This window comes from Nipponia nippon, unplaced genomic scaffold (genome assembly GCF_047370975.1).
Source record: "Nipponia nippon isolate SJK-2023a ecotype South Korea unplaced genomic scaffold, ASM4737097v1 scaffold_29, whole genome shotgun sequence".
Classification (NCBI taxonomy): domain Eukaryota; kingdom Metazoa; phylum Chordata; class Aves; order Pelecaniformes; family Threskiornithidae; genus Nipponia; species Nipponia nippon.
The window spans coordinates 4,906,921-4,930,099 of NW_028262346.1; the positions used below are offsets into that span (position 1 = coordinate 4,906,921).

Below are 23,179 nucleotides of genomic sequence, written 5' to 3' on the forward strand. Positions count from 1 at the left end.
ACTTGCTTTGTACATTATTATTGTATTATATTATTATTATTACTACTACTACTACTACTATAATTCTATTTTATTTTACTTCAATTATTAAACTGTTCTTATCTCAACCCAGGAGTTGTCTGACTTTCACCCTTCCAATTCTCTCCCCCACCCCACTGGGGGGGAGTGAGTGAGCGGCTGTGTGGTTCATAGTTGCTGGCTGGGGTTAAACCACAACAGTCCTTTTTGGCACCCAACGTGGGGCAAAGGGTTTGAGATAATAACAGATTAATCAGAGTGTATTAAGGAATTTGTACCTGTTAACAGTTGCTGGTCATAATATTGATTCATCTGCTCTCGGTATTAGTCTACCTGATCTGCACCATGCTCTTGTTTTTGCAGTGCATGCTAAAGATTGGTGTTGGGTGTTGCAGTTTTCTGTGCTCTGCCGTGATTAGTGATGTTTTGCCTGGGAGATTTGTTATTAAAACACTGACCTTGAGCGCTATCTGGTATTTGGGTTCTGTAGTGAAGCCGTTACTGTACTTCAGGTACCACCTCATGGAGACAATTAGCAATTATACCTCTTCCTCTGAGAGGCTTTTTATGGAGGAAATACAGAATAGCACCTTCACTGCTGCCTTCTATAATGTTTCCTCCTTCATTACAACAACTTTTTTGTATCTTGAACATCCTTGGGTAGTTATGATACATCTATTGGTATTTCTTGGGTATATTGTTTCGGTTTTGTCTAGAGTTAATAAGCATTTTAAGAATATCATCCAGAGATCTGCCCCAAAGCTGGATAATTATGAGTGGCAGGGTGTGTGGGAGAGTATGGGCAAATGCCTAGGACGGTGGGCCCCTCCAGTGTTTTGGAGTTTCACCCCTGAACAAGTGCAGAATCCTGAAAAATTAGTAGAACATTTGGAAAAAGTATGCTGTCATCCTGACAATTCTAGGGAGACACAAATCACTGCAATGTGCTGGGGCCTGGCCCATGCCTACCGAGCTGTATTAAACACTATTCAGAACCCTCAAGGGGAAGAGAAGGTCTCTGGATCTGACAACAAAACGACTGGCGTTGCAGCTATGCCAGCCCCGGCAACAGACACTACGGCTACGCCAGCCCCTGTGACGAGCGCTGCCGATACGCCAGCCCCTGTACCAGGTGCTGTGGCTACACCAGAGAACCAACCCGTGCCAGTATCAGTTGCCCCTATACAGAAGAAAAAATACACAAGAAAATCAACTCGTTTAGTAAGGGCTGATGATGAGCCAGGGCCATCACAAGAACAGGAGGAGGAAGAGGCAGAACCCACAAATGAGATGGTAACAACCCGATCCCTGTCCCTGAGTGAGCTGCGAGATATGCGAAAAGATTTTAGTCGTCATCCAGGCGAGCATATCATCACTTGGCTGCTCCGATGCTGGGATAATGGGGCTAGTAGCCTGGAATTAGAGGGTAGGGAAGCCAAGCAGCTGGGATCCATTTCTAGGGAAGGGGGCATTGACAAAGCGATTGGAAAAGGGGCAAAAGTCCTCAGCCTCTGGAGGCGACTTCTGGCAGCTGTGAAGGAAAGGTATCCTTTCAAGGAAGATTTTTTATGTCAGCCAGGCAAGTGGACCACCATGGAGAGAGGTATCCAGTACCTGAGGGAATTAGCCGTGCTGGAGGTGATTTATAATGACCTGGACAATGAGCAGTTATCCAAAGATCCAGATGAAGTCCAGTGCACACGACCCATGTGGCAGAAGTTCGTGCGGAGCGCACCGTCATCATACGCAAACTCATTGGCAACAATGACCTGGAAAGATGAAGAGGGACCAACGGTGGATGAATTGGCTGGCCAACTCCGACAATACGAAGAAAGTCTCTCTGCCTCCCTACGGGCCTGCGTCGCGGCTGTGGAGAAACTGCCTGACGTGCTAGCTGAGAAATTATCCCGGGAGTTCCAGCGATTCAAAGAGGACATGTCCTACTCCTCACCTGTACGGACCAGTATCTCAGCCATCAGGAGTAAGCATCCCTCTCTTCAAGAGAGAAGATATAGTGAATACACACCAGGGGCCACCCTGTGGTTTTATCTGCGTGGCCATGGAGAGGACATGAGGAAGTGGGATGGAAAATCTACCTCGACCCTAGAGGCACGAGTACGTGAGTTGCAAGGAAAAACAATTACAAAAGGTGGTTCTTCCAGGAAAATTGCTGCTCCAGTTTCCAGTGAGCAGTTCCCTAGACAGGATAAAAGGGCTGATTTTGCTTCCGATCTCAATAAAGGGGTTTTTGATTTGCATTTACAAGAAGTGAGTAACGAATGCTATGACCGGGGACTAGAGGGGCCCTGCCTCCAGCCAGGTGGAGGAAAGGGACAACCGGGTGTACTGGACTGTGTGGATTCGATGGCCTGGCACATCAGACCCACAGGAGTATAAGGCTTTAGTAGACACCGGTGCACAGTGTACCCTAATGCCATCAAGCTATGAAGGGGCAGAACCCATCTGTATTTCTGGAGTGACAGGGGGATCCCAAGAGCTGACTGTATTGGAGGCTGAAGTGAGCCTAACCGGGAAGGAGTGGCAGAAGCACCCCATTGTGACTGGCCCAGAGGCTCTGTGCGTCCTTGGCATAGATTACCTCAGGAGAGGGTATTTCAAGGACCCAAAAGGGTACTGGTGGGCTTTTGGTATAGCTGCCTTGGAGATGGAGGAAATTAAACAGCTGTCTACCCTGCCTGGTCTCTCGAAGGACCCCTCTGTTGTGGGGTTGCTGAGGGTCAAAGAACAACAGGTGCCAATCGCTACCACAACAGTGCACCGGCGGCAATATCGCACCAACAGAGACTCCCTGATTCCCATCCATAAGCTGATTCGTCAACTGGAGAGCCAAGGAGTGATCAGCAAGACTCGCTCACCCTTTAACAGTCCCATATGGCCAGTGCGAAAGTCTAATGGAGAGTGGAGACTAACAGCAGACTATCGGGGCCTGAACGAAGTCACGCCACCACTGAGCGCTGCTGTGCCAGACATGCTAGAACTTCAATATGAACTGGAGTCAAAGGCAGCCAAGTGCTATGCCACCATTGACATCGCTAATGCGTTTTTCGCAATCCCTTTGGCGGCAGAGTGCAGGCCACAGTTTGCTTTCACTTGGAGGGGGGTCCAGTACACCTGGAATCGACTGCCCCAGGGGTGGAAACACAGCCCCACCATTTGCCATGGACTGATCCAGACTGCATTGGAACAGGGTGGGGCTCCGGAACACCTGCAATACATTGATGACATCATCGTGTGGGGCAACACAGCAGCAGAAGTTTTTGAGAAAGGGAAGGAAATAGTCCAAATCCTTCTGGAGGCTGGCTTTGCCATAAAACAAAGTAAGGTCAAGGGACCTGCACAGGAGATCCAGTTTTTAGGAATAAAATGGCAAGATGGACGTCGTCAGATCCCAATGGATGTAATCAACAAAATCACAGCCATGTCTCCACCAACCAGCAAAAAGGAAACACAGGCTTTCTTGGGCATTGTGGGTTTTTGGAGAATGCATATTCCAAATTACAGTCTGATCGTAAGCCCTCTCTATCAAGTGACCCGGAAGAAGAATGATTTCAAATGGGGCCCTGAGCAACGACAGGCCTTTGAACAAATTAAACAGGAGATAGTCCATGCAGTCGCCCTTGGACCAGTCCGGGCAGGACAAGATGTAAAAAATGTGCTCTACACTGCAGCCGGGGAGAATGGCCCTACCTGGAGCCTCTGGCAGAAGGCACCGGGGGAGACTCGAGGTCGACCCCTGAGGTTTTGGAATCGGGGATACAGAGGATCCGAGGCTGGCTATACTCCAACTGAAAAAGAGATATTGGCAGCCTATGAAGGGGTTCGAGCCCCTTTGGAAGTGGTTGGTACTGAAGCACAGCTCCTCCTGGCACCCCGACTGCCAGGGCTGGGCTGGATGTTCAAAGGGAGGGTCCCCTGTACACATCATGCCACTGATGCTACATGGAGTAAGTGGGTCGCACTCATCACACAATGGGCTCGAATAGGAAACCGCAGTCGCCCAGGAATCTTGGAAGTGATCATGGACTGGCCAGAAAGCAAAGATTTCGGAATATCACCAGAGGAGGAGGTGACGCATGCTGAGGAGGCCCCACCATATAATAAACTATCAGAAAATGAGAAGCAATATGCCTTGTTCACTGATGGGTCCTGTCGTCTTGTGGGGAAGCATCGGAGGTGGAAAGCTGCTGTATGGAGTCCTGTACGACAAGTTGCAGAAACTGCTGAAGGAGAAGGTGAATCGAGTCAGTTTGCAGAGGTGAAGGCCATCCAGCTGGCTTTAGATATGGCCGAACGAGAAAAGGGGCCAATGCTCTATCTCTATACTGACTCATGGATGGTGGCAAATGCCCTGTGGGGCTGGTTACAGCAATGGAAGCAGAGAGCGCAGAGGCAAATCCATCTGGGCTGCCACATTGTGGCAAGATATTGCTGCCCGGATAGAGAACCTGGTTGTAAAAGTACGTCACGTAGATGCTCACATACCCAAGAGTCAGGCCGCTGAAGAACATCAAAACAATCAGCAGGTGGATCAGGCTGCTAAGATTGAAGTGGCTCAAGTGGACCTGGACTGGCAACATAAGGGTGAATTATTTCTAGCTCGGTGGGCCCATGACACCTCAGGCCACCAAGGAAGAGATGCAACATATAGATGGGCTCATGATCGAGGGGTGGATCTGACCATGGACGCTATTGCACAGGTTATCCATGAATGCAAAACATGTGCTGCAATCAAGCAAGCCAAGCGGTTCAAGCCTCTCTGGTATGGAGGACGGTGGCTGAAATATAAATATGGGGAGGCCTGGCAGATTGATTAGATCACACTCCCACAAACCCGCCAAGGCAAGCGCCATGTGCTTACAATGGTGGAAGCAACCACCGGATGGCTGGAAACATATCCCGTGACCCATGCCACTGCCCGGAACGCTATCCTGGGTCTTGAAAAGCAAGTCCTGTGGCGACATGGCACCCCAGAAAGAACTGAGTCAGATAACGGAACTCATTTCCGAAACAGCCTCATAGACACCTGGGCCAAAGAGCATGGCACTGAGTGGGTATATCACATCCCCTATCATGCACCAGCCTCTGGGAAAATCGAACAATACAATGGACTGTTAAAGACTACACTAAAAGCAATGGGTGGTGGGACATTCAAACACTGGGATACACATTTAGCAAAGGCCACTTGGTTAGTCAACACTAGGGGATCTGCCAATCGAGCTGGCCCTGCCCAGTCAAGACTTTTACATACTGCAGAGGGGGATAAAGTCCCTGTAGTGCACCTAAAAAATATGATGGGGAAGACAGTCTGGGTTACTCCTGCTTCAGGCAGAGGTAAACCCATTCGTGGGATTGCTTTTGCTCAAGGACCTGGATGCACTTGGTGGGTGATGCGGGAGGACGGGGAAGTCCGATGTGTACCTCAAGGAGATTTGATTTTGGGTGAAAATAGCCAATGAACTGAATTGTATAATGTTAGTTGCTATATAATACTGGATGTCATCACTTCTGTGATTACTATGTGCCATATCAATGGTATACAGTAAGAATCACCCAAATTAATGAAGAACAAACTTTGAGGAAACTGAACAAAGTGCAGTGGTGATGGAACCAGAACTGACTTCAGCATACAACAGTCCAACACCACACACCATCTCTCCTGCCCTGAAAGACTGTTATGACAGATGAAGCCTAAAGTCATGAACTAAATGAACTCAACAAACATTTTAGAGGGATAGCCTATAGACTAGGGAAATTATATCTATATGTGTGTGTGTGTGTATATATATATATAAAATATATCAAATGACTGGAAAAGTGGTAGTGATTAATTGGAATGTATTTGAAAGACCTGGGCATGACGTATATGGTATGGAATAAGGGGTGGATACTGTCCTGGTTTCAGCTGGGATAGAGTTAATTTTCTTCTTAGTAGCTGGTATAGTGCTGTGTTTTGGATTTAGGATGAGAATAATGTTGATAACACCCTGATGTTTTAGTTGTTGCTAAGTAGTGCTTACACCAGTCAAGGACTTTTCAGCTTCCCATGCTCTGCGTGGCGTACAAGAAGCTGGGAGGGGGCACAGCCAGGGGGGCTGACCCAGATTGGCCACAGGGCTATTCCATACCATATGACATCATGCTCAGTATATAACTGGGGCGAGTTGGCCGGGGGGGAAGGGATTGCTGCTCGGGAACAGGCTGGGCATCAGTCAGGGGGTGGTGAGCAATTGTGTCGTATATCACTTGCTTTGTACATTATTATTGTATTATATTATTATTATTACTACTACTGCTACTATCATTCTATTTCATTTTACTTCAGTTATTAAACTGTTCTTATCTCAACCCAGGAGTTTTCTGACTTTCACCCTTCCAATTCTCTCCCCCACCCCACTGGGGGGGAGTGAGTGAGCGGCTGTGTGGTGCATAGTTGCTGGCTGGGGTTAAACCACAACAGGGATGCCCTCCACGCTGTTACTGTGGATCACCTCATCCCTAGAAAAAAAATGGTCCAGATAGAGATATTAGAGCCTTGAAAGGAAAGAAAAGTAGGATGCTTTCACCAATATAGATTACTTGTAGGTAAGGACTTGAAGGCAGAGACAATGACCAAGAATCTGGCATGCCCCAAAAAGCATCTGAGTAATGAGCTTTCCAACATTTCTGTGACATGTAGGAGACTGAAAACCTTTAAAAGTCTGGGTCCAGCTTCTCCAAACATAGCAGGGCCTAGAGACCAGACTTTCAAACAGTATGCTTTTTTTGGAACATCACAAATATTCTTATAAACATGGAACCTGAATGACTTTATGAAATAAAGTTTCAGTTGAGGTGAAAAGGATCTTTTTGCAAAGAAATATCTCACCTGTTTCCACTCACCATGCTTAGGTAGCCACCTCTCATTTGGTTATGACTTCACCAGGCAGTCTCTTGGACTATGTGAACTGGGTTCCTTTCAAGTAAAACTATACTAGAAGACACACTCTAGAAAATGTTCTCCAGAAGCACACTGATGCACACTGATACACTACTGATGGGTGCAAGAAACAGGACCAAGTCACAGTTTGAAGTAAAACCCTTTCAGTGTCAAAGCATAGATGTCAGGTCCTCAACACCAGCTGTTTTGCTCTTATTGGGCTGCACTACTTGCTAAAGTGGATCTAGTCACCGTGGTTCCCTGAAATTACATCAAATGCAACAGATTACTATGAGAGATGTTCTAATTATGAGAAGATCTAATTAAGGACATGCTAGAGAAAAACATTTGCCATATATGGCCCCCCTGCACCTATTTATTCAGTGAGGTGTATTAAATAAGGATCAGCTCTCGAATCAGAGCCTGTAAAACAACTATCAAAAGTTTACCGAAAAAGTTACCGAAAGTTTAAAATGATATTTAATATCAGAAGTTCTCAACTTCAAAATGTTATTAAATGGCTGATAATTGTGTGGCTATAATACTTCAGGAATCTTTCAAAATAAACAGTCAACCCTATTGTTTTCCAGCATCAACAAATAGGAGACAACTTGTGCTATCGACCTGTTGAGTAAGTACATACCCTTCTGCACACCAGGACTTGCTGCAAGAAACAGCAAAAACAAAATAAGTCCCAGAATCAGTTACCCTGTTCTAATGCATGCCGGAGCAGTGGGGTGGGGCGGGGTGGATGTGGTTGATATCTCTGATAGACTGAGGCTTTGCTCTGCTGGAGTAAGCTGCTCTGGCTGCTGGCATTCCCCAGGTGACTGTAACAGAGCTCCAGCAATCCAAAGATGTAGTCTGTGTACCTCTCACAAAATCCTTTGAGTCATTTCCATCTTAAAGGACATCTTCCCCCTTTCTTCTCCCCCCCGCCCTTATAATTATAAGAAAAGACAGTCAGTCCCTTTTTGAAGACTTTATTTTAATGCCCTGTTTTTTCATCTGAGTGTAACAATGGAGGATGATTGAAGAGCTGAGACCCAAAGACTCTTCAGTTTTCCAAATTGGTTTAATTTGATGAAGAAGGAATGCTACATTTTGTTAAATTCTATTATGATAAAGAGAGCTGGTAGCTTCTCAGCATGAATCTGAAAGCAAATTATTTCCACAAAAAAGGACAATATATTTAACCAGAGAAGTAATTATGTTGTGGTGCTACTATCTCCCATGCTTCAGACTAGAAAAAGAATTCAATTATCACTCCATTTTAGTGATACAAATAATTTTAGTGATACATTCAAATTGAATTCATTTATTCCTAAGCATATTCTGGATTAACCTTCATGCATTTTGCTGATTGGAATCTTCAGTCAATACTTTTACTTAAAAATCTACATTATCTTGCTACAATTTTTATTTTATGTTAACACATTCTGTTATTGATTTTTCCAATGCATTATATTATAAATCATACTTAATTTTCCAAATCAGATAAGTCAGTTTCTCACACAGTTTAACAAAATCACTTTGTTTTTCTGTTATTTTGCCTTCCTGGCCCACTTTCCAGGTAACAATTATATTTCCATGACCCTCTTGAGATGTTGTAAAGGTGTAAGTTCAGAGGTAGAGAAAAAGTCTTTCATATCAAAAAGGAAATCATATCTTTGTTTTATAAATCTATGGTTTGTTTGACTTTTGCATTTTACACTTTGGCTAATATTTTACATGATTCCCTGTCCCTTTCCTTCTCTCCCACAACTTGATGCTGCAGTCTAGAGTCTCATGGAAAGATAAAACTCTTGCAAAGGAGAGATAAGAGCAAGGCCTTGGTCAACTTGGTAGCTGTAGTTCAGTACAGGGGTAACTTGGTGAAATGTAATAGCCTGCAGATCAGACTAGATGAGCTAATAGCTTTTTCTGGCCTTAAGCTCCATGAATCTATGAATAGCAGCTAGCAAGGCTCCTGGGCTAAAATGACTTCATCCCTGAGAAGTAGCTGCTTACAGTGTGGTCCAAACTCAGCAGCTGTAGGGCTCAGCTTTTGGTTGTATAACCCTATTGCTACCAACCTCCTTTTCTGAGCTTCGTTCCTTTGGCAGCTCTACCTCCCAGGTCTGCATTGGGATGCACCTCTCAGTAACGGTAAGTCCTGCGACTGGGCGCTAGATTGGGGTGGAAAAGGGGGTTTCCCGAGCCGGGGAACCCGATAAAGAGCCTGGTGGGGCTTTTGTGCCGAAAACCAGCAGCTCTCGCAGCTCTCGTGAGCGAGGCAGACAGGGCTTGGGCGTTGCCGGGGTAACCGCGGGAGATTTAAACGCCCCTAGGGAGCGCTAGTGATCAGGGCGTGGCGCGGCAGTTCGCGCAGGCAGGGTGCAGTCAGACGGCGAGCTCTACTTGTGGTCTTCGCCCTCCCAGAAGAGACCTAGCCATGGTCTCCACTCGGGCAAGAGCCATCGCCAGAAGGGATGTGGCGACGCAGATGGAGCTCCCACTAAAACATGCAGCCACCCGGGTCTCTGGCTGCAGGGAGTGCCAGAGCCTTGCTCTAGTAACAGAGGGCTGCCAAGACACCACCTGTGTGAGGTGTGAGCAGGTGGAGGATCTGCTCAGCCTGGTGGCAGAGCTGAAAGAAAAAGTAGCAAGACTGAGGAGTATCAGGGACTGCAAGAGGGAGATAAGGAGTGGCTCCACCAGTCTACCATCCCTGAGATGAGCACGCCAGATGGAAGCATCAAGAGAAGGAGCAGCTCCCCTACCCTCTTGCCACCAGGCAGCAGGAGGGGACCTAAGAGACAGAGGGGGATGGAAACAGATCCCTGCTCGGCACAGCAGGTGAATCCTCTCTCAGCCTACCTCGCCTTCCCAGGTACCCTTACACAATAAGTATGAGGCTCTGGAACTCGAGGGCCAGGAGGATGATGATGCGGACAAAGATCCATCCAGGGGGTTGACTAGGGGGAGCCAGTCAGCCCCACACATTACAACGGCCGCTGGTAAGAAAAAAAGAAGGGTAATTGTCATAGGCGACTCCCTTCTGAGGGGAACAGAGGGCCTAATATGCTGACTGGACCCATCCCATAGGGAAGTCTGCTGCCTCCCTGGGGCCGGGGTCAGAGACATTACCAGGAAGCTCCCTAGGCTGGTACAACCGTCTGATTATTACCCACTATTGGTTGTTCAGGTTGGCAGCGATGAGGTAGCCGAGAGAAGTACAAAGATGATCAAAAGGGATTTCAGAGAACTGGGGCGATTGCTTGAAGGATCAGGAGCGCAAGTAGTGTTTTCCTCCATCCCTTCAGTAGCAGGGAGGAATACGGAAAGGAACGGGAAGACCCATCTCATTAACACATGGCTCAGAGGCTGGTGCCAGCAGTGGAATTTTGTTTTTTTCACTCATGGGGCAGTTTACATGGCACCAGGCCTGCTGGAGACAGATGGGGTTCACCTGTCACAAAGGGGCAAAAGGATTCTGGCTCAGGAGTTAGCAGGCCTCATTGAGAGAGCTTTAAACTAGATGCGAAGGGGGAAGGGGATAAAACCAGGCTTGCTAGGGATGAGCCTAGGCGTGGATGTCTGTGTTGGAGAAGAGATCAATAGCCCAACTGAAGTGCATTTACACCAATGCGCGCAGCATGGGCAATAAACAGGAGGAGCTGGAAGCCATTGTGCGGCAGGAAAACTATGATGTGGTTGCCATCACGGAAACATGGTGGGATAACTCACACAACTGGAATGCTGCAATGGATGGCTACAAGCTCTTCAGAAGGGATAGGCAAGGAAAGAGAGGTGGTGGGGTAGCCTTGTACGTTAGATAGTGTTTTGACTGTCTAGAACTCAACGATGGTAATGATAAGGTTGAGTGCTTATGGGTAAAGATCAGAGGGAAGGCTAACAAGGCAGACATCCTGGTGGGAGTCTGTTATAGAACACCCAACCAAGATGAAGAAACAGATGAAGTATTCTACAAGCATCTGGCTGAAGTCTCACAATCCCTAGCCCTTGTTCTCATGGGAGACTTCAACTTACTAGATCTCTGCTGGAAATACAACACAGCAGAGAGGAAGCAGTCTCGGAGGTTCCTGGAGTGTGTGGAAGATAACTTCCTGACGCAGCTGGTAAGCGAGCCAACCAGGGGAGGTGCCCTGCTGGACCTGCTGTTTACAAACAGAGAAGGCCTGGTGGGTGATGTGGTGGTCAGAGGCTGTCTTGGGCACAGCGACCATGAAATGATAGAGTTTTCGATTCTTTGAGAAGTAAGGAGGGGGGTCAGCAAAACCGCTACCCTGAACTTTAGAAGGGAAGACTTTGGGCTGTTCGGGAGCCTGGTTAACAGAGTCCCTTGGGAGGCAGTCCTGAAGGGCAAAGGAGTCCAGGAAGGCTGGATGTTATTCAAGAAGGAAGTCTTGAAGGTGCAGGAGCAGGCCGTCCCCATGTGCCAAAAGTCGAGCAGGCAGGGGAGAAGACCGGCCTGGCTGAACAGAGAGCTTTGGCTGGGACTCAGGAAAAAAAGGAGAGCCTACCACCTTTGGAAGAAGGGGCAGGCAACTCAGGAGGACTACAAGGATGTTGTGAGGTTATGCAGGGAGATTAGAAAGGCAAAGGCCCAGCTAGGACTTAAACTGGCCACCACCATTAAAGATATTACACCACCATTAAAGACCATTACAAATATATCAGTGACAAAAGGAGGACCAAGGAGAATCTCCCTCCTTTGTTGGATGTGGAGGGAAACATTGCCATAAAGGATGAGGAGAAGGCTGAGGTACTTAATGCCTTCTTTGCCTCAGTCTTTAATAGTCAGACTGGTCATCCTCAAGGGTTTCAGGCCCCTGAGCTGGGAGATGGAGATAGGATGCAGAGTGAAGCCCCAGTTGTTGAAGAGGTGGCAGTCACCGACCTGCTCCTCCACCTGGCTGCACACAAGTCCATGGGGCCAGATGGGATCCACCCGAGGATACTGAGAGAGCTGGCGGAGGAGCTGGCCAAGACACTTTCCATCATTTACCAGCAGTCCTGGTCAACCGGGGAGGTCCCAGATGACTGGAAGCTAGCAAATGTGACGCCCCTCTGCAAGAAGGGTTGGAAGGAGGATCCGAGGAACTGCAGGCCTGTCAGCCTGACCTTGGTGCCGGGGAAGGTCATGGAGCAGATCATCTTGAGTGCCCAGAGAGTGGTGGTGAATGGAGTCAAATCCAGTTGGCGGCTGGTCACGACTGGTGTTCCCCAGGGCTCAGTGTTGGGGCCGGTCCTGTTCAATATCTTCATTGATGATCTGGATGAGGGGATTGAGTGCACCCTCAGGAAGTTTGCAGATGACACCAAGCTGGGTGGAAGTGTTGATCTGCTGGAGGGTAGGAAGGCCCTACAGAGGGACCTGGACAGGCTGGAAACATGGTGGGATGACTCCCATGACTGGAGTGCCACAATGGATGGCTACAAGCTCTTCAGAAGGGATAGGCAAGGAAGGAGAGGTGGTGGGATAGCTCTATATGTTAGAGAGTGTTTTGATTGTCTAGAGCTCAATGATGGTAATGATAAGGTTGAGTGCTTATGGGTAAAGATCAGGGGGAAAGCCAACAAGGCAGATATCCTGGTGGAAGTCTGTTACAGACCACCCAATCAGGACGAGGAAACAGATGAAGTATTCTACAAGCGGTTGGCTGAAGTCTCACAATCCCTAGCCCTTGTTCTCGTGGGAGACTTCAACTTACCAGATATCTGCTGGAAATACAACACAGCAGAGAGAAAGCAGTCTCGGAGGTTCCTGGAGTGTGTGGAAGATAACTTCCTGACACAGCTGGTGAGGGAGCCAACCAGGGAAGGTGCCCTGCTGGACCTCTTGTTTGTCGACAGAGAAGGCCTGGTGGGTGATGTGACAGTAGTAGGCCATCTTGGGCATAGTGATCATGAAATGATAGAGTTTTCGATTCCTGGTGAAGTAAGGAAGGGGGTCAGCAGAACTGCTACCTTGGACTTCTGGAGGGCAGACTTTGACCTGTTCAGGAGCCTGGTTGATGGAGTCCCTTGGGAGGCAGTCCTGAAGGGCAAAGGAGTCCAGGAAGGCTGGACATTTTTCAGGAAGGAAGTCATAAAGGTGCAGGAGCAGGCTGTCCTCGTGCGCCGAAAGACGAGCAGGCGGGGGAGAAGACTGGCCTGGCTGAACAGAGAGCTTTGGCTGGAACTCGGGAAAAAAAGGAGAGCCTACCACCTTTGGAAGAAGGGGCAGGCAACTCAGGAAGACTACAAGGCTACTGTTAGGTTATGCAGGGAGAAAATCAGAAGGGCAAAGGCCCAGCTAGAACTTAAAGTGGCCACTGCAGTTAAGGATAACAAAAAATGTTTTTACAAATATATCAGCGAGAAAAGGAGGGCCAAGGAGAATCTCCCTCCATTGCTGGATGCGGAGGGAAACATTGCCACAAAGAGTGAGGAGAAGGCTGAGGTACTTAATGCATTCTTTGCCTCAGTCTTTAATAGTCAGACTGGTCATCCTCAGGGGTTTCAGGCCCCTGAGCTGGGAGATGGAGATAGGATGCAGAGTGAAGCCCCAGTTGTTGAAGAGGTGGCAGTCACCGACCTGCTCCTCCACCTGGATGCTCACAAGTCCATGGGGCCAGACAGGATACACCCAAGGATACTGAGGGAGCTGGCAGAGGAGCTGGCCAAGCCACTCTCCATCATTCATCAGCAGTCCTGGTCAACCGGGGAGGTCCCAGATGACTGGAAGCTAGCAAACGTGACACCCCTCTACAAGAAGGGTTGGAAGGAGGATCCAGGGAACTACAGGCCTGTCAGCCTGCCCTTGGTGCTGGGGAAAGGTCATGGAGCAGGTCATCTTGAGTGCCATTATGCAACAAGTGCGGGACAACCGAGGGATCAGGCCCAGCCAGGCATGGGTTTATGAAAGGGAGATCCTGTTTCACTAACCTGGTCTCCTTCTATGACAAGGTGACCCACTTAGTGGATGAGGGGAAGGCTGTGGATGTTGTCTACTTGGACTTCAGTAAGGCCTTTGACAATGTCTCCCACAGCATTCTCCTGGAGAAACTGACTGCTCACGGCTTGGATAAGTGCACTCTGCGCTGGGTAAAAAACTGGCTGGATGGCCGAGCCCAGAGAGTGGTTGTGAATGGAGTCAAATCCAGTTGGCGGCCGGTCGTGAGTGGTGTGCCCCAGGGCTCTGTATTGGGGCCGGTCCTGTTTAATATCTTCATTGATGATCTGGCTGAGGGGATCGAGTGCACCCTCAGTAAGTTTGCAGATGACACCAAGTTGGGTGGAAGTGTCGATCTGCTGGAGGGTAGGAAGGCCCTACAGAGGGACCTGGACAGGCTGGATCATTGGGCCGAGGCCAGCTGCATGAGGTTCAACAAGGCTAAGTGCCGGATCCTGCCCTTGGGTCACAACAGCCCCATGCAACGCTACAGGCTTGGGGAAGAGTGGCTGGAGAGCTACCTGGAGGAAAAGGACCTGGGGGTGTTGGTTGACAGCTCCCTGAACATGAGCCAGCAGTGTGCTCAGGTGGCAAAGAGGGCCAATGTCATCCTGGCTTGTATCAGGAATAGTGTGGCCAGCAGGACCAGGGAGGTGATAGTGCCCCTGTACTTGGCACTGGTGAGGCCGCACCTCGAGTACTGTGTTCAGTTTTGGGCCCCTCACTACGAGAAGGACATTGAGGTGCTGAAGAGTGTGCAAAGAAGGGCAATGAAGCTGGTGAAGGGTCGAGAGAACAAGTCTTATGAGGAGCGGCTGAGGGAACTGGGGTTGTTTAGTCTGGAGAAGAGGAGGCTGAGGGGAGACCTTATTGCTCTCTACAACTACCTGAAAGGAGGTTGTAGGGAGGTGGGGACAGTCTCTTCTCCCAGGTAGCAAGCAACAGGACAAGAGGAAATGGGCTCAAGTTGTGCCAGGGGAGGTTTAGATTAGATATTAGGAAAAATTTCTTCATGGAGAGAGTGGTTAGGCTTTGGAACAGACTGCCCAGGGAAGTGGTACAATCACAGTCCCTGGAAGTATTCAAAAAACGAGTGGATGTGGTGCTTAGGGACATGGTTTAGAGGTAGACCAGGCAGTTAGGTTAACAGGTTGGACTCGATGATCTCAGAGGTCCTTTCCAACATTAATGATTCTATGATTCTATGGTAGCTGGTCCATCCTCCCTGTCAAAAGTGATTGCATTTGGTTTCATATAGGCTATTTGTAGGTATAAGAGGTTGGCTGTGAGAGGCTTCCACGCTGCCCAAAGAGCCATTTGGGTATGCCTTCTTAGCATAAGATTTATGTCTGAAAGCTTTGTACATTCCTTAATGACATTTGCTTCAGTGTTTTTAATTTCTTGGAGATCAGTCGCTTGAATATCAAGTAGTTTGGGAGACAGTGGATTTTCAGGTGGGATCTTTATCTAATAAATAAACCCAACAAAACAATGAATGTTCCATGGAGGATTTGCTTCCATGAGTAAATTTAAAGGCTCATGTCCAGAATCTACCACTGAGCACACATGTGTGCATATACATATGTACACACAAAATATAAGTACACTAAATGAAATTCATTGAACTTAAAAACAACTTAGGTTACGTGAATAGAACAGAAGTTTGATTGTAGATTTTTGTAACGGGTTAGATGAACATATTCATGGGTTTTCTTTGCCATTGATTTAAGCAACAAAAAGACACCTACTTTCAGTCCTCAGGTTTGTATTAGAAACATCTTTTAGTAAAATATATCAATTTGTGACTACATAAATATTTACAGTTTGTCTAGTTCACAAACTATTTAACATATGCTTTACTGCTACTATATAGTAGTTAGACAATCAAACTATTCACTTGGAGTTTTGTTATGTATTAAATGAAGTTCCACGTGTAGAGAATTGCTAGTGTAAAACAACAAGATGTCTCAAACAGCCTGGTGCTAAAACCACAATGCAGAGCGATGGTCACTAGGACCCAGGACTGGACAGTACCCTGGAGTGAGGGTGAGGGAGGGAGTCCTGTGGAGACAGGGAGGCCTTGCCTTGGCCCCATTCCCCATGGTCTGTGAAGCGTCTTATTCCCCCCCACACCTACTGCCTGGGGGACAGTCCTGGTATCACTCCTCTTGGTTTGACTGGTCGCTGATGTAATTTTCCAATTAGCAAAACTACTAACCACTTGTGCCTTGGGAAAGGAATTTGGGAGGGAGCTAAAAGATAACAAACTGTGGAAAACTAACGGCTCTAACCTTGAAGAAGAGCTAACAAGCCGACAAAAGTGAACATCTTGGCACCAAAGACTGGACGGTAGTGTGTGTTGGTGCTCGTGTGTGTACTGGTACTCGTGTTTATGTTCGTGCTCATGCTCGTGCGTGCGTGATTTGTGGAATTATTATCACCAAGCACCCTGTGCAGAATCAACATCTCTATAAGAACCTTCACTTCTCCTCACTCTTTTTCTTCCCTCACCGAATACCCTTGTTGGCAGGACCAACGCTGGATCCAGGACTGGTGATTCTCTTTTCCTTCTCTCTCTCTCTCTTTCACTTTTCCTAAGGTGATTAAGTTGTTAAAGTTGTGAAATTGAAGTCAAGTACTGCATAGCCTACCTTGATTTTCTGTAAAACCGCATAGCTGGGGTGGATATAACTGTGAGAGGGTTGGCGGGTATCGAATATTTGTGCTCAATATTTGTCTCTATAGAAGCTTTCTATTAAAGCTGGTGTTTGTGTACGGACCTTGAGTGTTGGCCCACCTTAATCCACACCGAGAGGATTTGCGAATCTTTGTCACTCCTCCCCCCTCCTCCCCAGGTGGGACGTGACACCATGAAATTTACTGTGTTTATGCAGTTAACTTTCCCAATTTAAATTTTATTCTGAAGGAATCAAATCAGTCCTAACAATTGTTTTCCTCAAAATCATGGTGTCTGGCATTCTAAAATGTGTAATTATCCCTGATGTTCCAAACGGTTTTAAAAAAAACCAACAAAACATTGCATCAACAGGCCAAGGATATTGTCCAGATTTTTCAGAATTCTTACAGATAAGTTTTCTGATCTTTTTTTTAAAACAAACAAACAAACAAAAAAACCCCCCAAACCCCAGAAAACCCTATTATAACTATTATGGTATAAATATTCTCATCTTAGCTGTAGATGAATTTAATGTTTTAATTTAATGTTTTTCATCATCCTTATATGATCGAGAACAAAATCTTACTTATTTTTAATTACAGAATAGACACAGGTACTAAACACTTCAGCAAGAATTAACCATTTTATTTTTTATATTTTGTAAGGGTTATATATAATGGTATGTCCCAAATATACTTAAATCCTTTTTAAGTTACTTTACCAGCATGCACTGCAAATTTTCCCCATGGTGTGTTAAATTACCTGACCCATTTTATGCAATTCAAAAATCAATATAACTTGGAAGCTATGTCTGTCTTCATTTTTGTTCCTTTGTTGTCATTTATTATCTGTTATTTCTATTTATTGCTTTCCTCACCCCAGAACTTAGGTGTGTGAAATGTTTTTAGCAAAATTATTGTTATCTGACTGCTGAATTTTGACTTTTTTACCAACAAAAACTTTAAAAACTCTTAGTTAGTTAATGTTAATTAGTTTTTTTCATCCAATTAAATTCCTCATCTATGGTATTCATAATTTCTCTCCAATTTGGAAACATAGCTTATTTGAAAGAAATGTTATAAGTTAATAGGCAGCATTTCACCCCCTATTTAAAGTCCTTAGAAAAAAACAAACTTAACATTAATTTTTATCTGAAATAGAAAAATGGTTATATATATTTACAGCAGTGCCTTTACATATTATAGTTTAAGATTTTGGAGGCAATTGTTTTACTCATAACTGAAACGCTCAGCCTTTGACTCTTATACTGAATAACTTGTAACTTAATTTTACCTGTGCTTTAAGCAAAATCTCCCCTTGTTTTCTCGTTTCACTCCATGGCCTAAAACAGATCTTTACTAGAAGCTTCTATTAAGTTCAATCAGACCACTGATCTGTGTGAAGTTAATACCCTGGATGCCTAAATTAACAACTTGGAACCAAACTGGGTTTCTTTGAGGTGTCACTCCCACACCATCTACCAGCTTTATCCCTTCTATTCTCGTTACAGCGTAAGTGCAACATCCCACTCAGACAAATTTTATCAACATGTCAAAAATGTCAATTTTATCAATATAGTCTCTTCAATAAGCTTTCTACCTCAGAGCTTTGATAGGAAGGATCCTAAAAGTCCTTCTTTTCTTCAGTTTGAGAATTAGGCTTGTTTACGTTTATTTGCTCCTATTCTGCTATTCTCCTGAATTTAATTTTACTAGTACTCTTCTTTCATACCCTTGCTTTAACAACCTTCTTATATCTTCATATAGATACAAGAATTTGCCTGTGAGGAGACAAGCTATGGATGAAGCTCAGCCCATTTGTGCTCTAGTAGTTTTCAAGTTCAAAATTTTCACCATCACTTGGCATAGACATATTTCAGCTGTAATATTTTCCATCTTACCCAGTCTTCATACGCAACATTAAATGAATTTTCACTGCTGGAATAGCAACCTAGGCTTCCTGCCTTCTTTACTGTCTGGAGTTCTTTGGATCATAATGGATGAAAAGCCTCTTGGTAGCTCATTGCTTTGCGGTCTCAGGAAGTTCCAGCATGGTCCATCGGTTCCTGCTCTGCTCCTCTAGACAGGATGACCAAGTGCTTGACACATTCAGGACTTCCAGTCAGATGGAAACTTCTCTGAATCTTTCAGCTTCTTGGTTCCTGCTAGATATTGCTGTCTACTGTTTCCTTATCCACCTCAGTGCCGCTCAAAAGCATCTCTGGGAATGATTTCCTGAAGTGGCTTTTCAATTAGACTGATTTTACATAGAACCTGCAAGGCACTGAAACATGTTTCCAGGCCACAACATTTCTTCCCAGCATGACCACTAGATTTTTGCTTTGTGTCTCATAAATCTCTGGCTTGCCACTGCGAAGAAAATATTATATAAGTGCAGTGGATCACAGCATTTTTTCCTTTACTGTTTGTATGTCTGTCAGCTGCAAAGTCCAACATGAAACAAGAGGAAAGAGTCTCTTAAAATTCCTCTTTGTGATTCCTGCTCACCTAGGTCGTTGTCCCGATCCAATGTCGGGGGAGGTTTCAATATGATCCCAAGGACGAGATTAAGACACAAACGAGGTCAAATGCTGTACAACCCTTTGACTTTATTTTGGTGAACAAAAGGGGTGAGGACTGGGTAGGGAGACGGGGGGAAAAGAGAGAGAGAGAGGGGAAAAGAGCAAAAGAGCGGGCAAGAGAAAAGAGAGAGAAAGAGCATGCTCGGGCAGGTGAGAAGAGGGCCACGTAGGGGAACTAGCTACCACCACTCCGAGTCCGGCGTTATCCCGTCGATCAAAGGTCCAGCCGGTCCAGCCTCTGTGTCCGCAGGAGCAGCTTCCAAGGAGTGCGTGGGGTAGGAGGAGAAGAAGAAGAGAGCCTCAAAAGGCGCACGCGGTCCTTTTATAGGGCCATGCACATGCGCAGAACGGGTCTGCTATACGTGCAGTTTGCGCTTCTGCTTTTCGCGCCCTGGTCTCTGTGCAGGCATACGTGCAGTTCATGGTCCCACCTTTCGCGCCCTGGTCTCTGCGCAGGCGTCCTGTGGCGCTTTCGTTGGGGGCTGGATGTCGAAGCCAGAAGATGGCCGTAGAACGGCAATGTCGAGACAATTCTGGTTCCATAACAGTCCTCAACAGTCATATGCTGGTGTGGCAGGGGATTTATCTGAAACTAAATTTTGGTGCTCAGTTTTACTGTCTTATCTAACTCTAAACAGTGTTTGAACACTTTTACTTGTATATTAACACCTTGAGACTGAATTATGTCAAAATCTCCCAGAGGTGGATGACTTATGGATGGGCCACTCAGTTTCATTTCATCCATCCATTTCTATCAGGCTGTGGGCACAGGTGATCTCCCCAGCCATGGAAAAAAACCAACACCACAAAACAGACAGGTACATGTCAGTTGGAAAGGTCTTCTCTCAAGCTAAAGCCATTAGGGTCTGTCAGACATAAAAGACCAGCAGCAGCAAAGTGTGCAGGGGGAGAAGTACATATGGAAAGGTAAGCACAGAGTGGGACAGTGTCATGGGGGAAAAAGGAGGAGTTTCTGCCTCTGCTGCAAGTGTAATATAGCTACTTCATAAGCTAGAGCAAAGTTGCTTGCTGATAGTTGCTTTTAAAGAGTTGCCATTTAGAAGCAACAAGCAGCGTATGTTTCTTGATATGAGCCTGTGGAGAAACATACTGAAAGCTGATTAGCTTTAATGTACACACAAACAACAGGGGAGTTGAGATGTAGCGTGAGAGCCATATGTATGGGGAGAGATGCTCAGCTGAATACCATTACAAACCCAACAAAGCTCTCTGGCTTTGTTTCCCTCACAATTTTGAGTGTTTAACTCCTGTAAAGCAGGTAAAGAGAATGGTCAATCAAAACATCCCACCTGACATGGTTATGCCAAGAATCTGGTCCAACCTGTTTTGGTGAGGTTCTGGATGGCTATAGTTGCAGTTAGAGTGTTTAAATTCCATAAAACGTACAAAGCTGATGAAAACACAAGATATTTCCCTCAGAGTACACAAACTTGATAGCATGAAAAGCTGAGTAACTATAAAGTATATTACAGTTTTTGTAGGATCTTGTGGTACATCACTCTATTTCCTGGCTAGCCCCTGTGAAAGCATGGCGTTTATCACATGGTTTCACAATTTATTCATTAAACTTTAATATGTCATATGCCTTGCTTTCCTGATATCCCATTACTGTGTGATGTTAACTACAAAACCAAATACTAAACAAAGCTTTGGAGACAGCAAGCCCTCAGGAAAACAAAACAAGAGCAAAGGAAAACATGAGTAGGTATAACAGAACATGAAGAGGGAATAAGGAAAAATTAGAGAATAAAAGCGACCCCACTTGAAAAATGAAAACAGGAGTCCAAGATCTGCTAATCAAAAAATGTCCTCTTATGCAAATGTGACAGTACAGTAATTGCTGAGCATATGTATGTGAATCTCAGAAGGAGAGAAAAAAATATGTAACAGCTACTGGTGCCATATTGAACATTTGAGTAATTTAAGATATTGATTTATATTTCTTTTGGAAGTTTTTCCTCCTCTCTGAAGAGTATCCTTACTGCATACAAGTGAAAAGCTCCAGAACACTTTGTCTGAGATTAATAGGTTTGTGTTAAAAATTCTTATAAAGATTTAGCAAGTCAAATAGTTGCTGAATTCTGTGGCGTGGAATTAAAGCATCAGGGCATAAGTGGAAAGAAGATGATATGAATGAAGTGAGGAAATTGAAAAGACAGTGATTAAAAAGAAGAATTATAATAGAAAGTTAAATTAATTAGCCGGATAAAGAACCATAATGAGACAAAGACTTAGCTTTTTAAGAAGGTATGCATTTCATGCCTTCATGTAGCAGTGTTTTACTCAATTCATTATTATACTGAGGAGGAAAAAAAAATTAAAAATCACTTGTGGGTTTTTGTTTGTTTGGGTATTTGGGGGATTTGTTTTGGTTTTTTATGAACAAGAAGTCCTTGATGGTAAAATTAACTCCGTGAAGGCAGTACCTGCATCCCATGTAACTGCATCCCATGTAATTGCCTCTGTAGAGTTTGAACATAATTTCATCTAATAAAAGTATTTCTTTTGTTTTCTAATGCAGTGTTACCATGCAGGAGAGACAATGTGATCTCTGGAGGCAGCAGGGAAAATGATGCAGTGATTGCCCCTCTCATCTGAAACTTGTGGCTTACTAATCTTACTCTGAAGAATTCCTAAGCAAAAAAGAAGTGAAATGCTAAGACCAGGTTTCTTACCCCAATTTCTAGCACAGCCCTAGTACTAAAAAAATACTGGTATGTTTTACTTCTGCCTGCAGCACAGTATGAAATGTATGGGACTATCAGAATTTTACAGTTGTGGGAAAATGGCATTTAACTTGCACGAAGATGAATCACACTAGAGAAATACATATCCTGAACATCATAAGAAGGAAAAAGAAGTAGTGATGAAATCTAACAGAAAATCCATTACTGTGATTCAGAATTCTTTTACAGAGACAGCAGAATAAATACTTCCCTTACCATCAAAAATTATAGTGGACATACCTAAAAGATTCATACTGCTTTGCAATGCCAGGGGGGATACAGCTCCACACTAAGACACTGACACTGAGGTGCCTGAGTGTGAAGGAGGTAAGAGAAATAGGCGATAGCCAAGACATCCCTATAGGCTTGGCAGATATGACACGGGGCCCAAAAAAGAGCCCTGCCCTTTTGGAATGGTGGATGGAAACAATGTGGGATACCCTGAAATGTCCTACCTTGTACTAGACATCTTATATTCGAGCACTGCATCAGATCCTTAAATAATCATAGTCACTGGGTATAGAGGGAGCTAAGACACCCACGTCACACGCAGACACCTCTCTAAGGCTATTTAATCTGGAGCAGAATCCTAACCCTCAAGCATTTCCTATTAATACATATTAACAGAAGACCGTATAGGAAACTGAGTTTATTTCTCTGAAACTTTATGCAGTGACTGAAGTCTGAAATGCAAACCTGGTAGCTCTCTCAGCTCCTGTAACACAAAGACCCAAACCACCAGCTGCCATAGGTTTGTGGGGGGATAAAGTAGATCCAGGCTTCCTCCTGTGTGTTCTGCAATTAAATTCTGGTCATGGGCTAAGGGAGAAAAATAAAGTCAGATAAAGATGTTTAACAAATGCACAACCATAACAGCCAAGAAAAAACCTCATCATGCTCCACTCTAGGGGTCTTACCTGTGCTGATTCTCTTTAGAAGGACCCCAATGTGATCTCACAGACAGTATAAAATAAACAATCAAATGGAAAACTTCCCTTTAGAATGATTTTTATTGTTTTATTTTTAACAAAACTCAAGAAATGATGGGGAAGGGATTTCCTGAGAACTGGTAGGAAAAAAAAAAAAAGAGATTCAACAGGTGCATCAATCAAGTCATTCTCTCCATCTAATCCTTTAAAGTGATTACCATCAGGTTACCTGATTATCTTTCATCCAGCTGTCATGTTACACACTCAGGAGTGAGGAGATATCACAAACGGTGACTTCAAAGGCTTTTGTTAGTTTTCTTCAAGAAAGTAGAATATTGCTAAATTATTTC

General features: G+C 45.2%; 1 protein-coding gene across 1 annotated transcript in view; it reads left to right on the forward strand.

Annotated features, from left to right (window-relative positions):
• The first annotated feature begins 372 nt into the window (after nt 1-372).
• LOC148054954 (uncharacterized) overlaps nt 373-23,179 on the forward strand; it is a 56,770-nt gene continuing 33,963 nt past the window's right edge. The window contains exon 1 of the mRNA XM_087763648.1: nt 373-1,852. Within this exon, the coding sequence (XP_087619774.1) occupies nt 385-1,852 (1,468 nt within the window). The 5' untranslated portion in view covers nt 373-384. The remainder of the gene's footprint in view (nt 1,853-23,179) is intronic.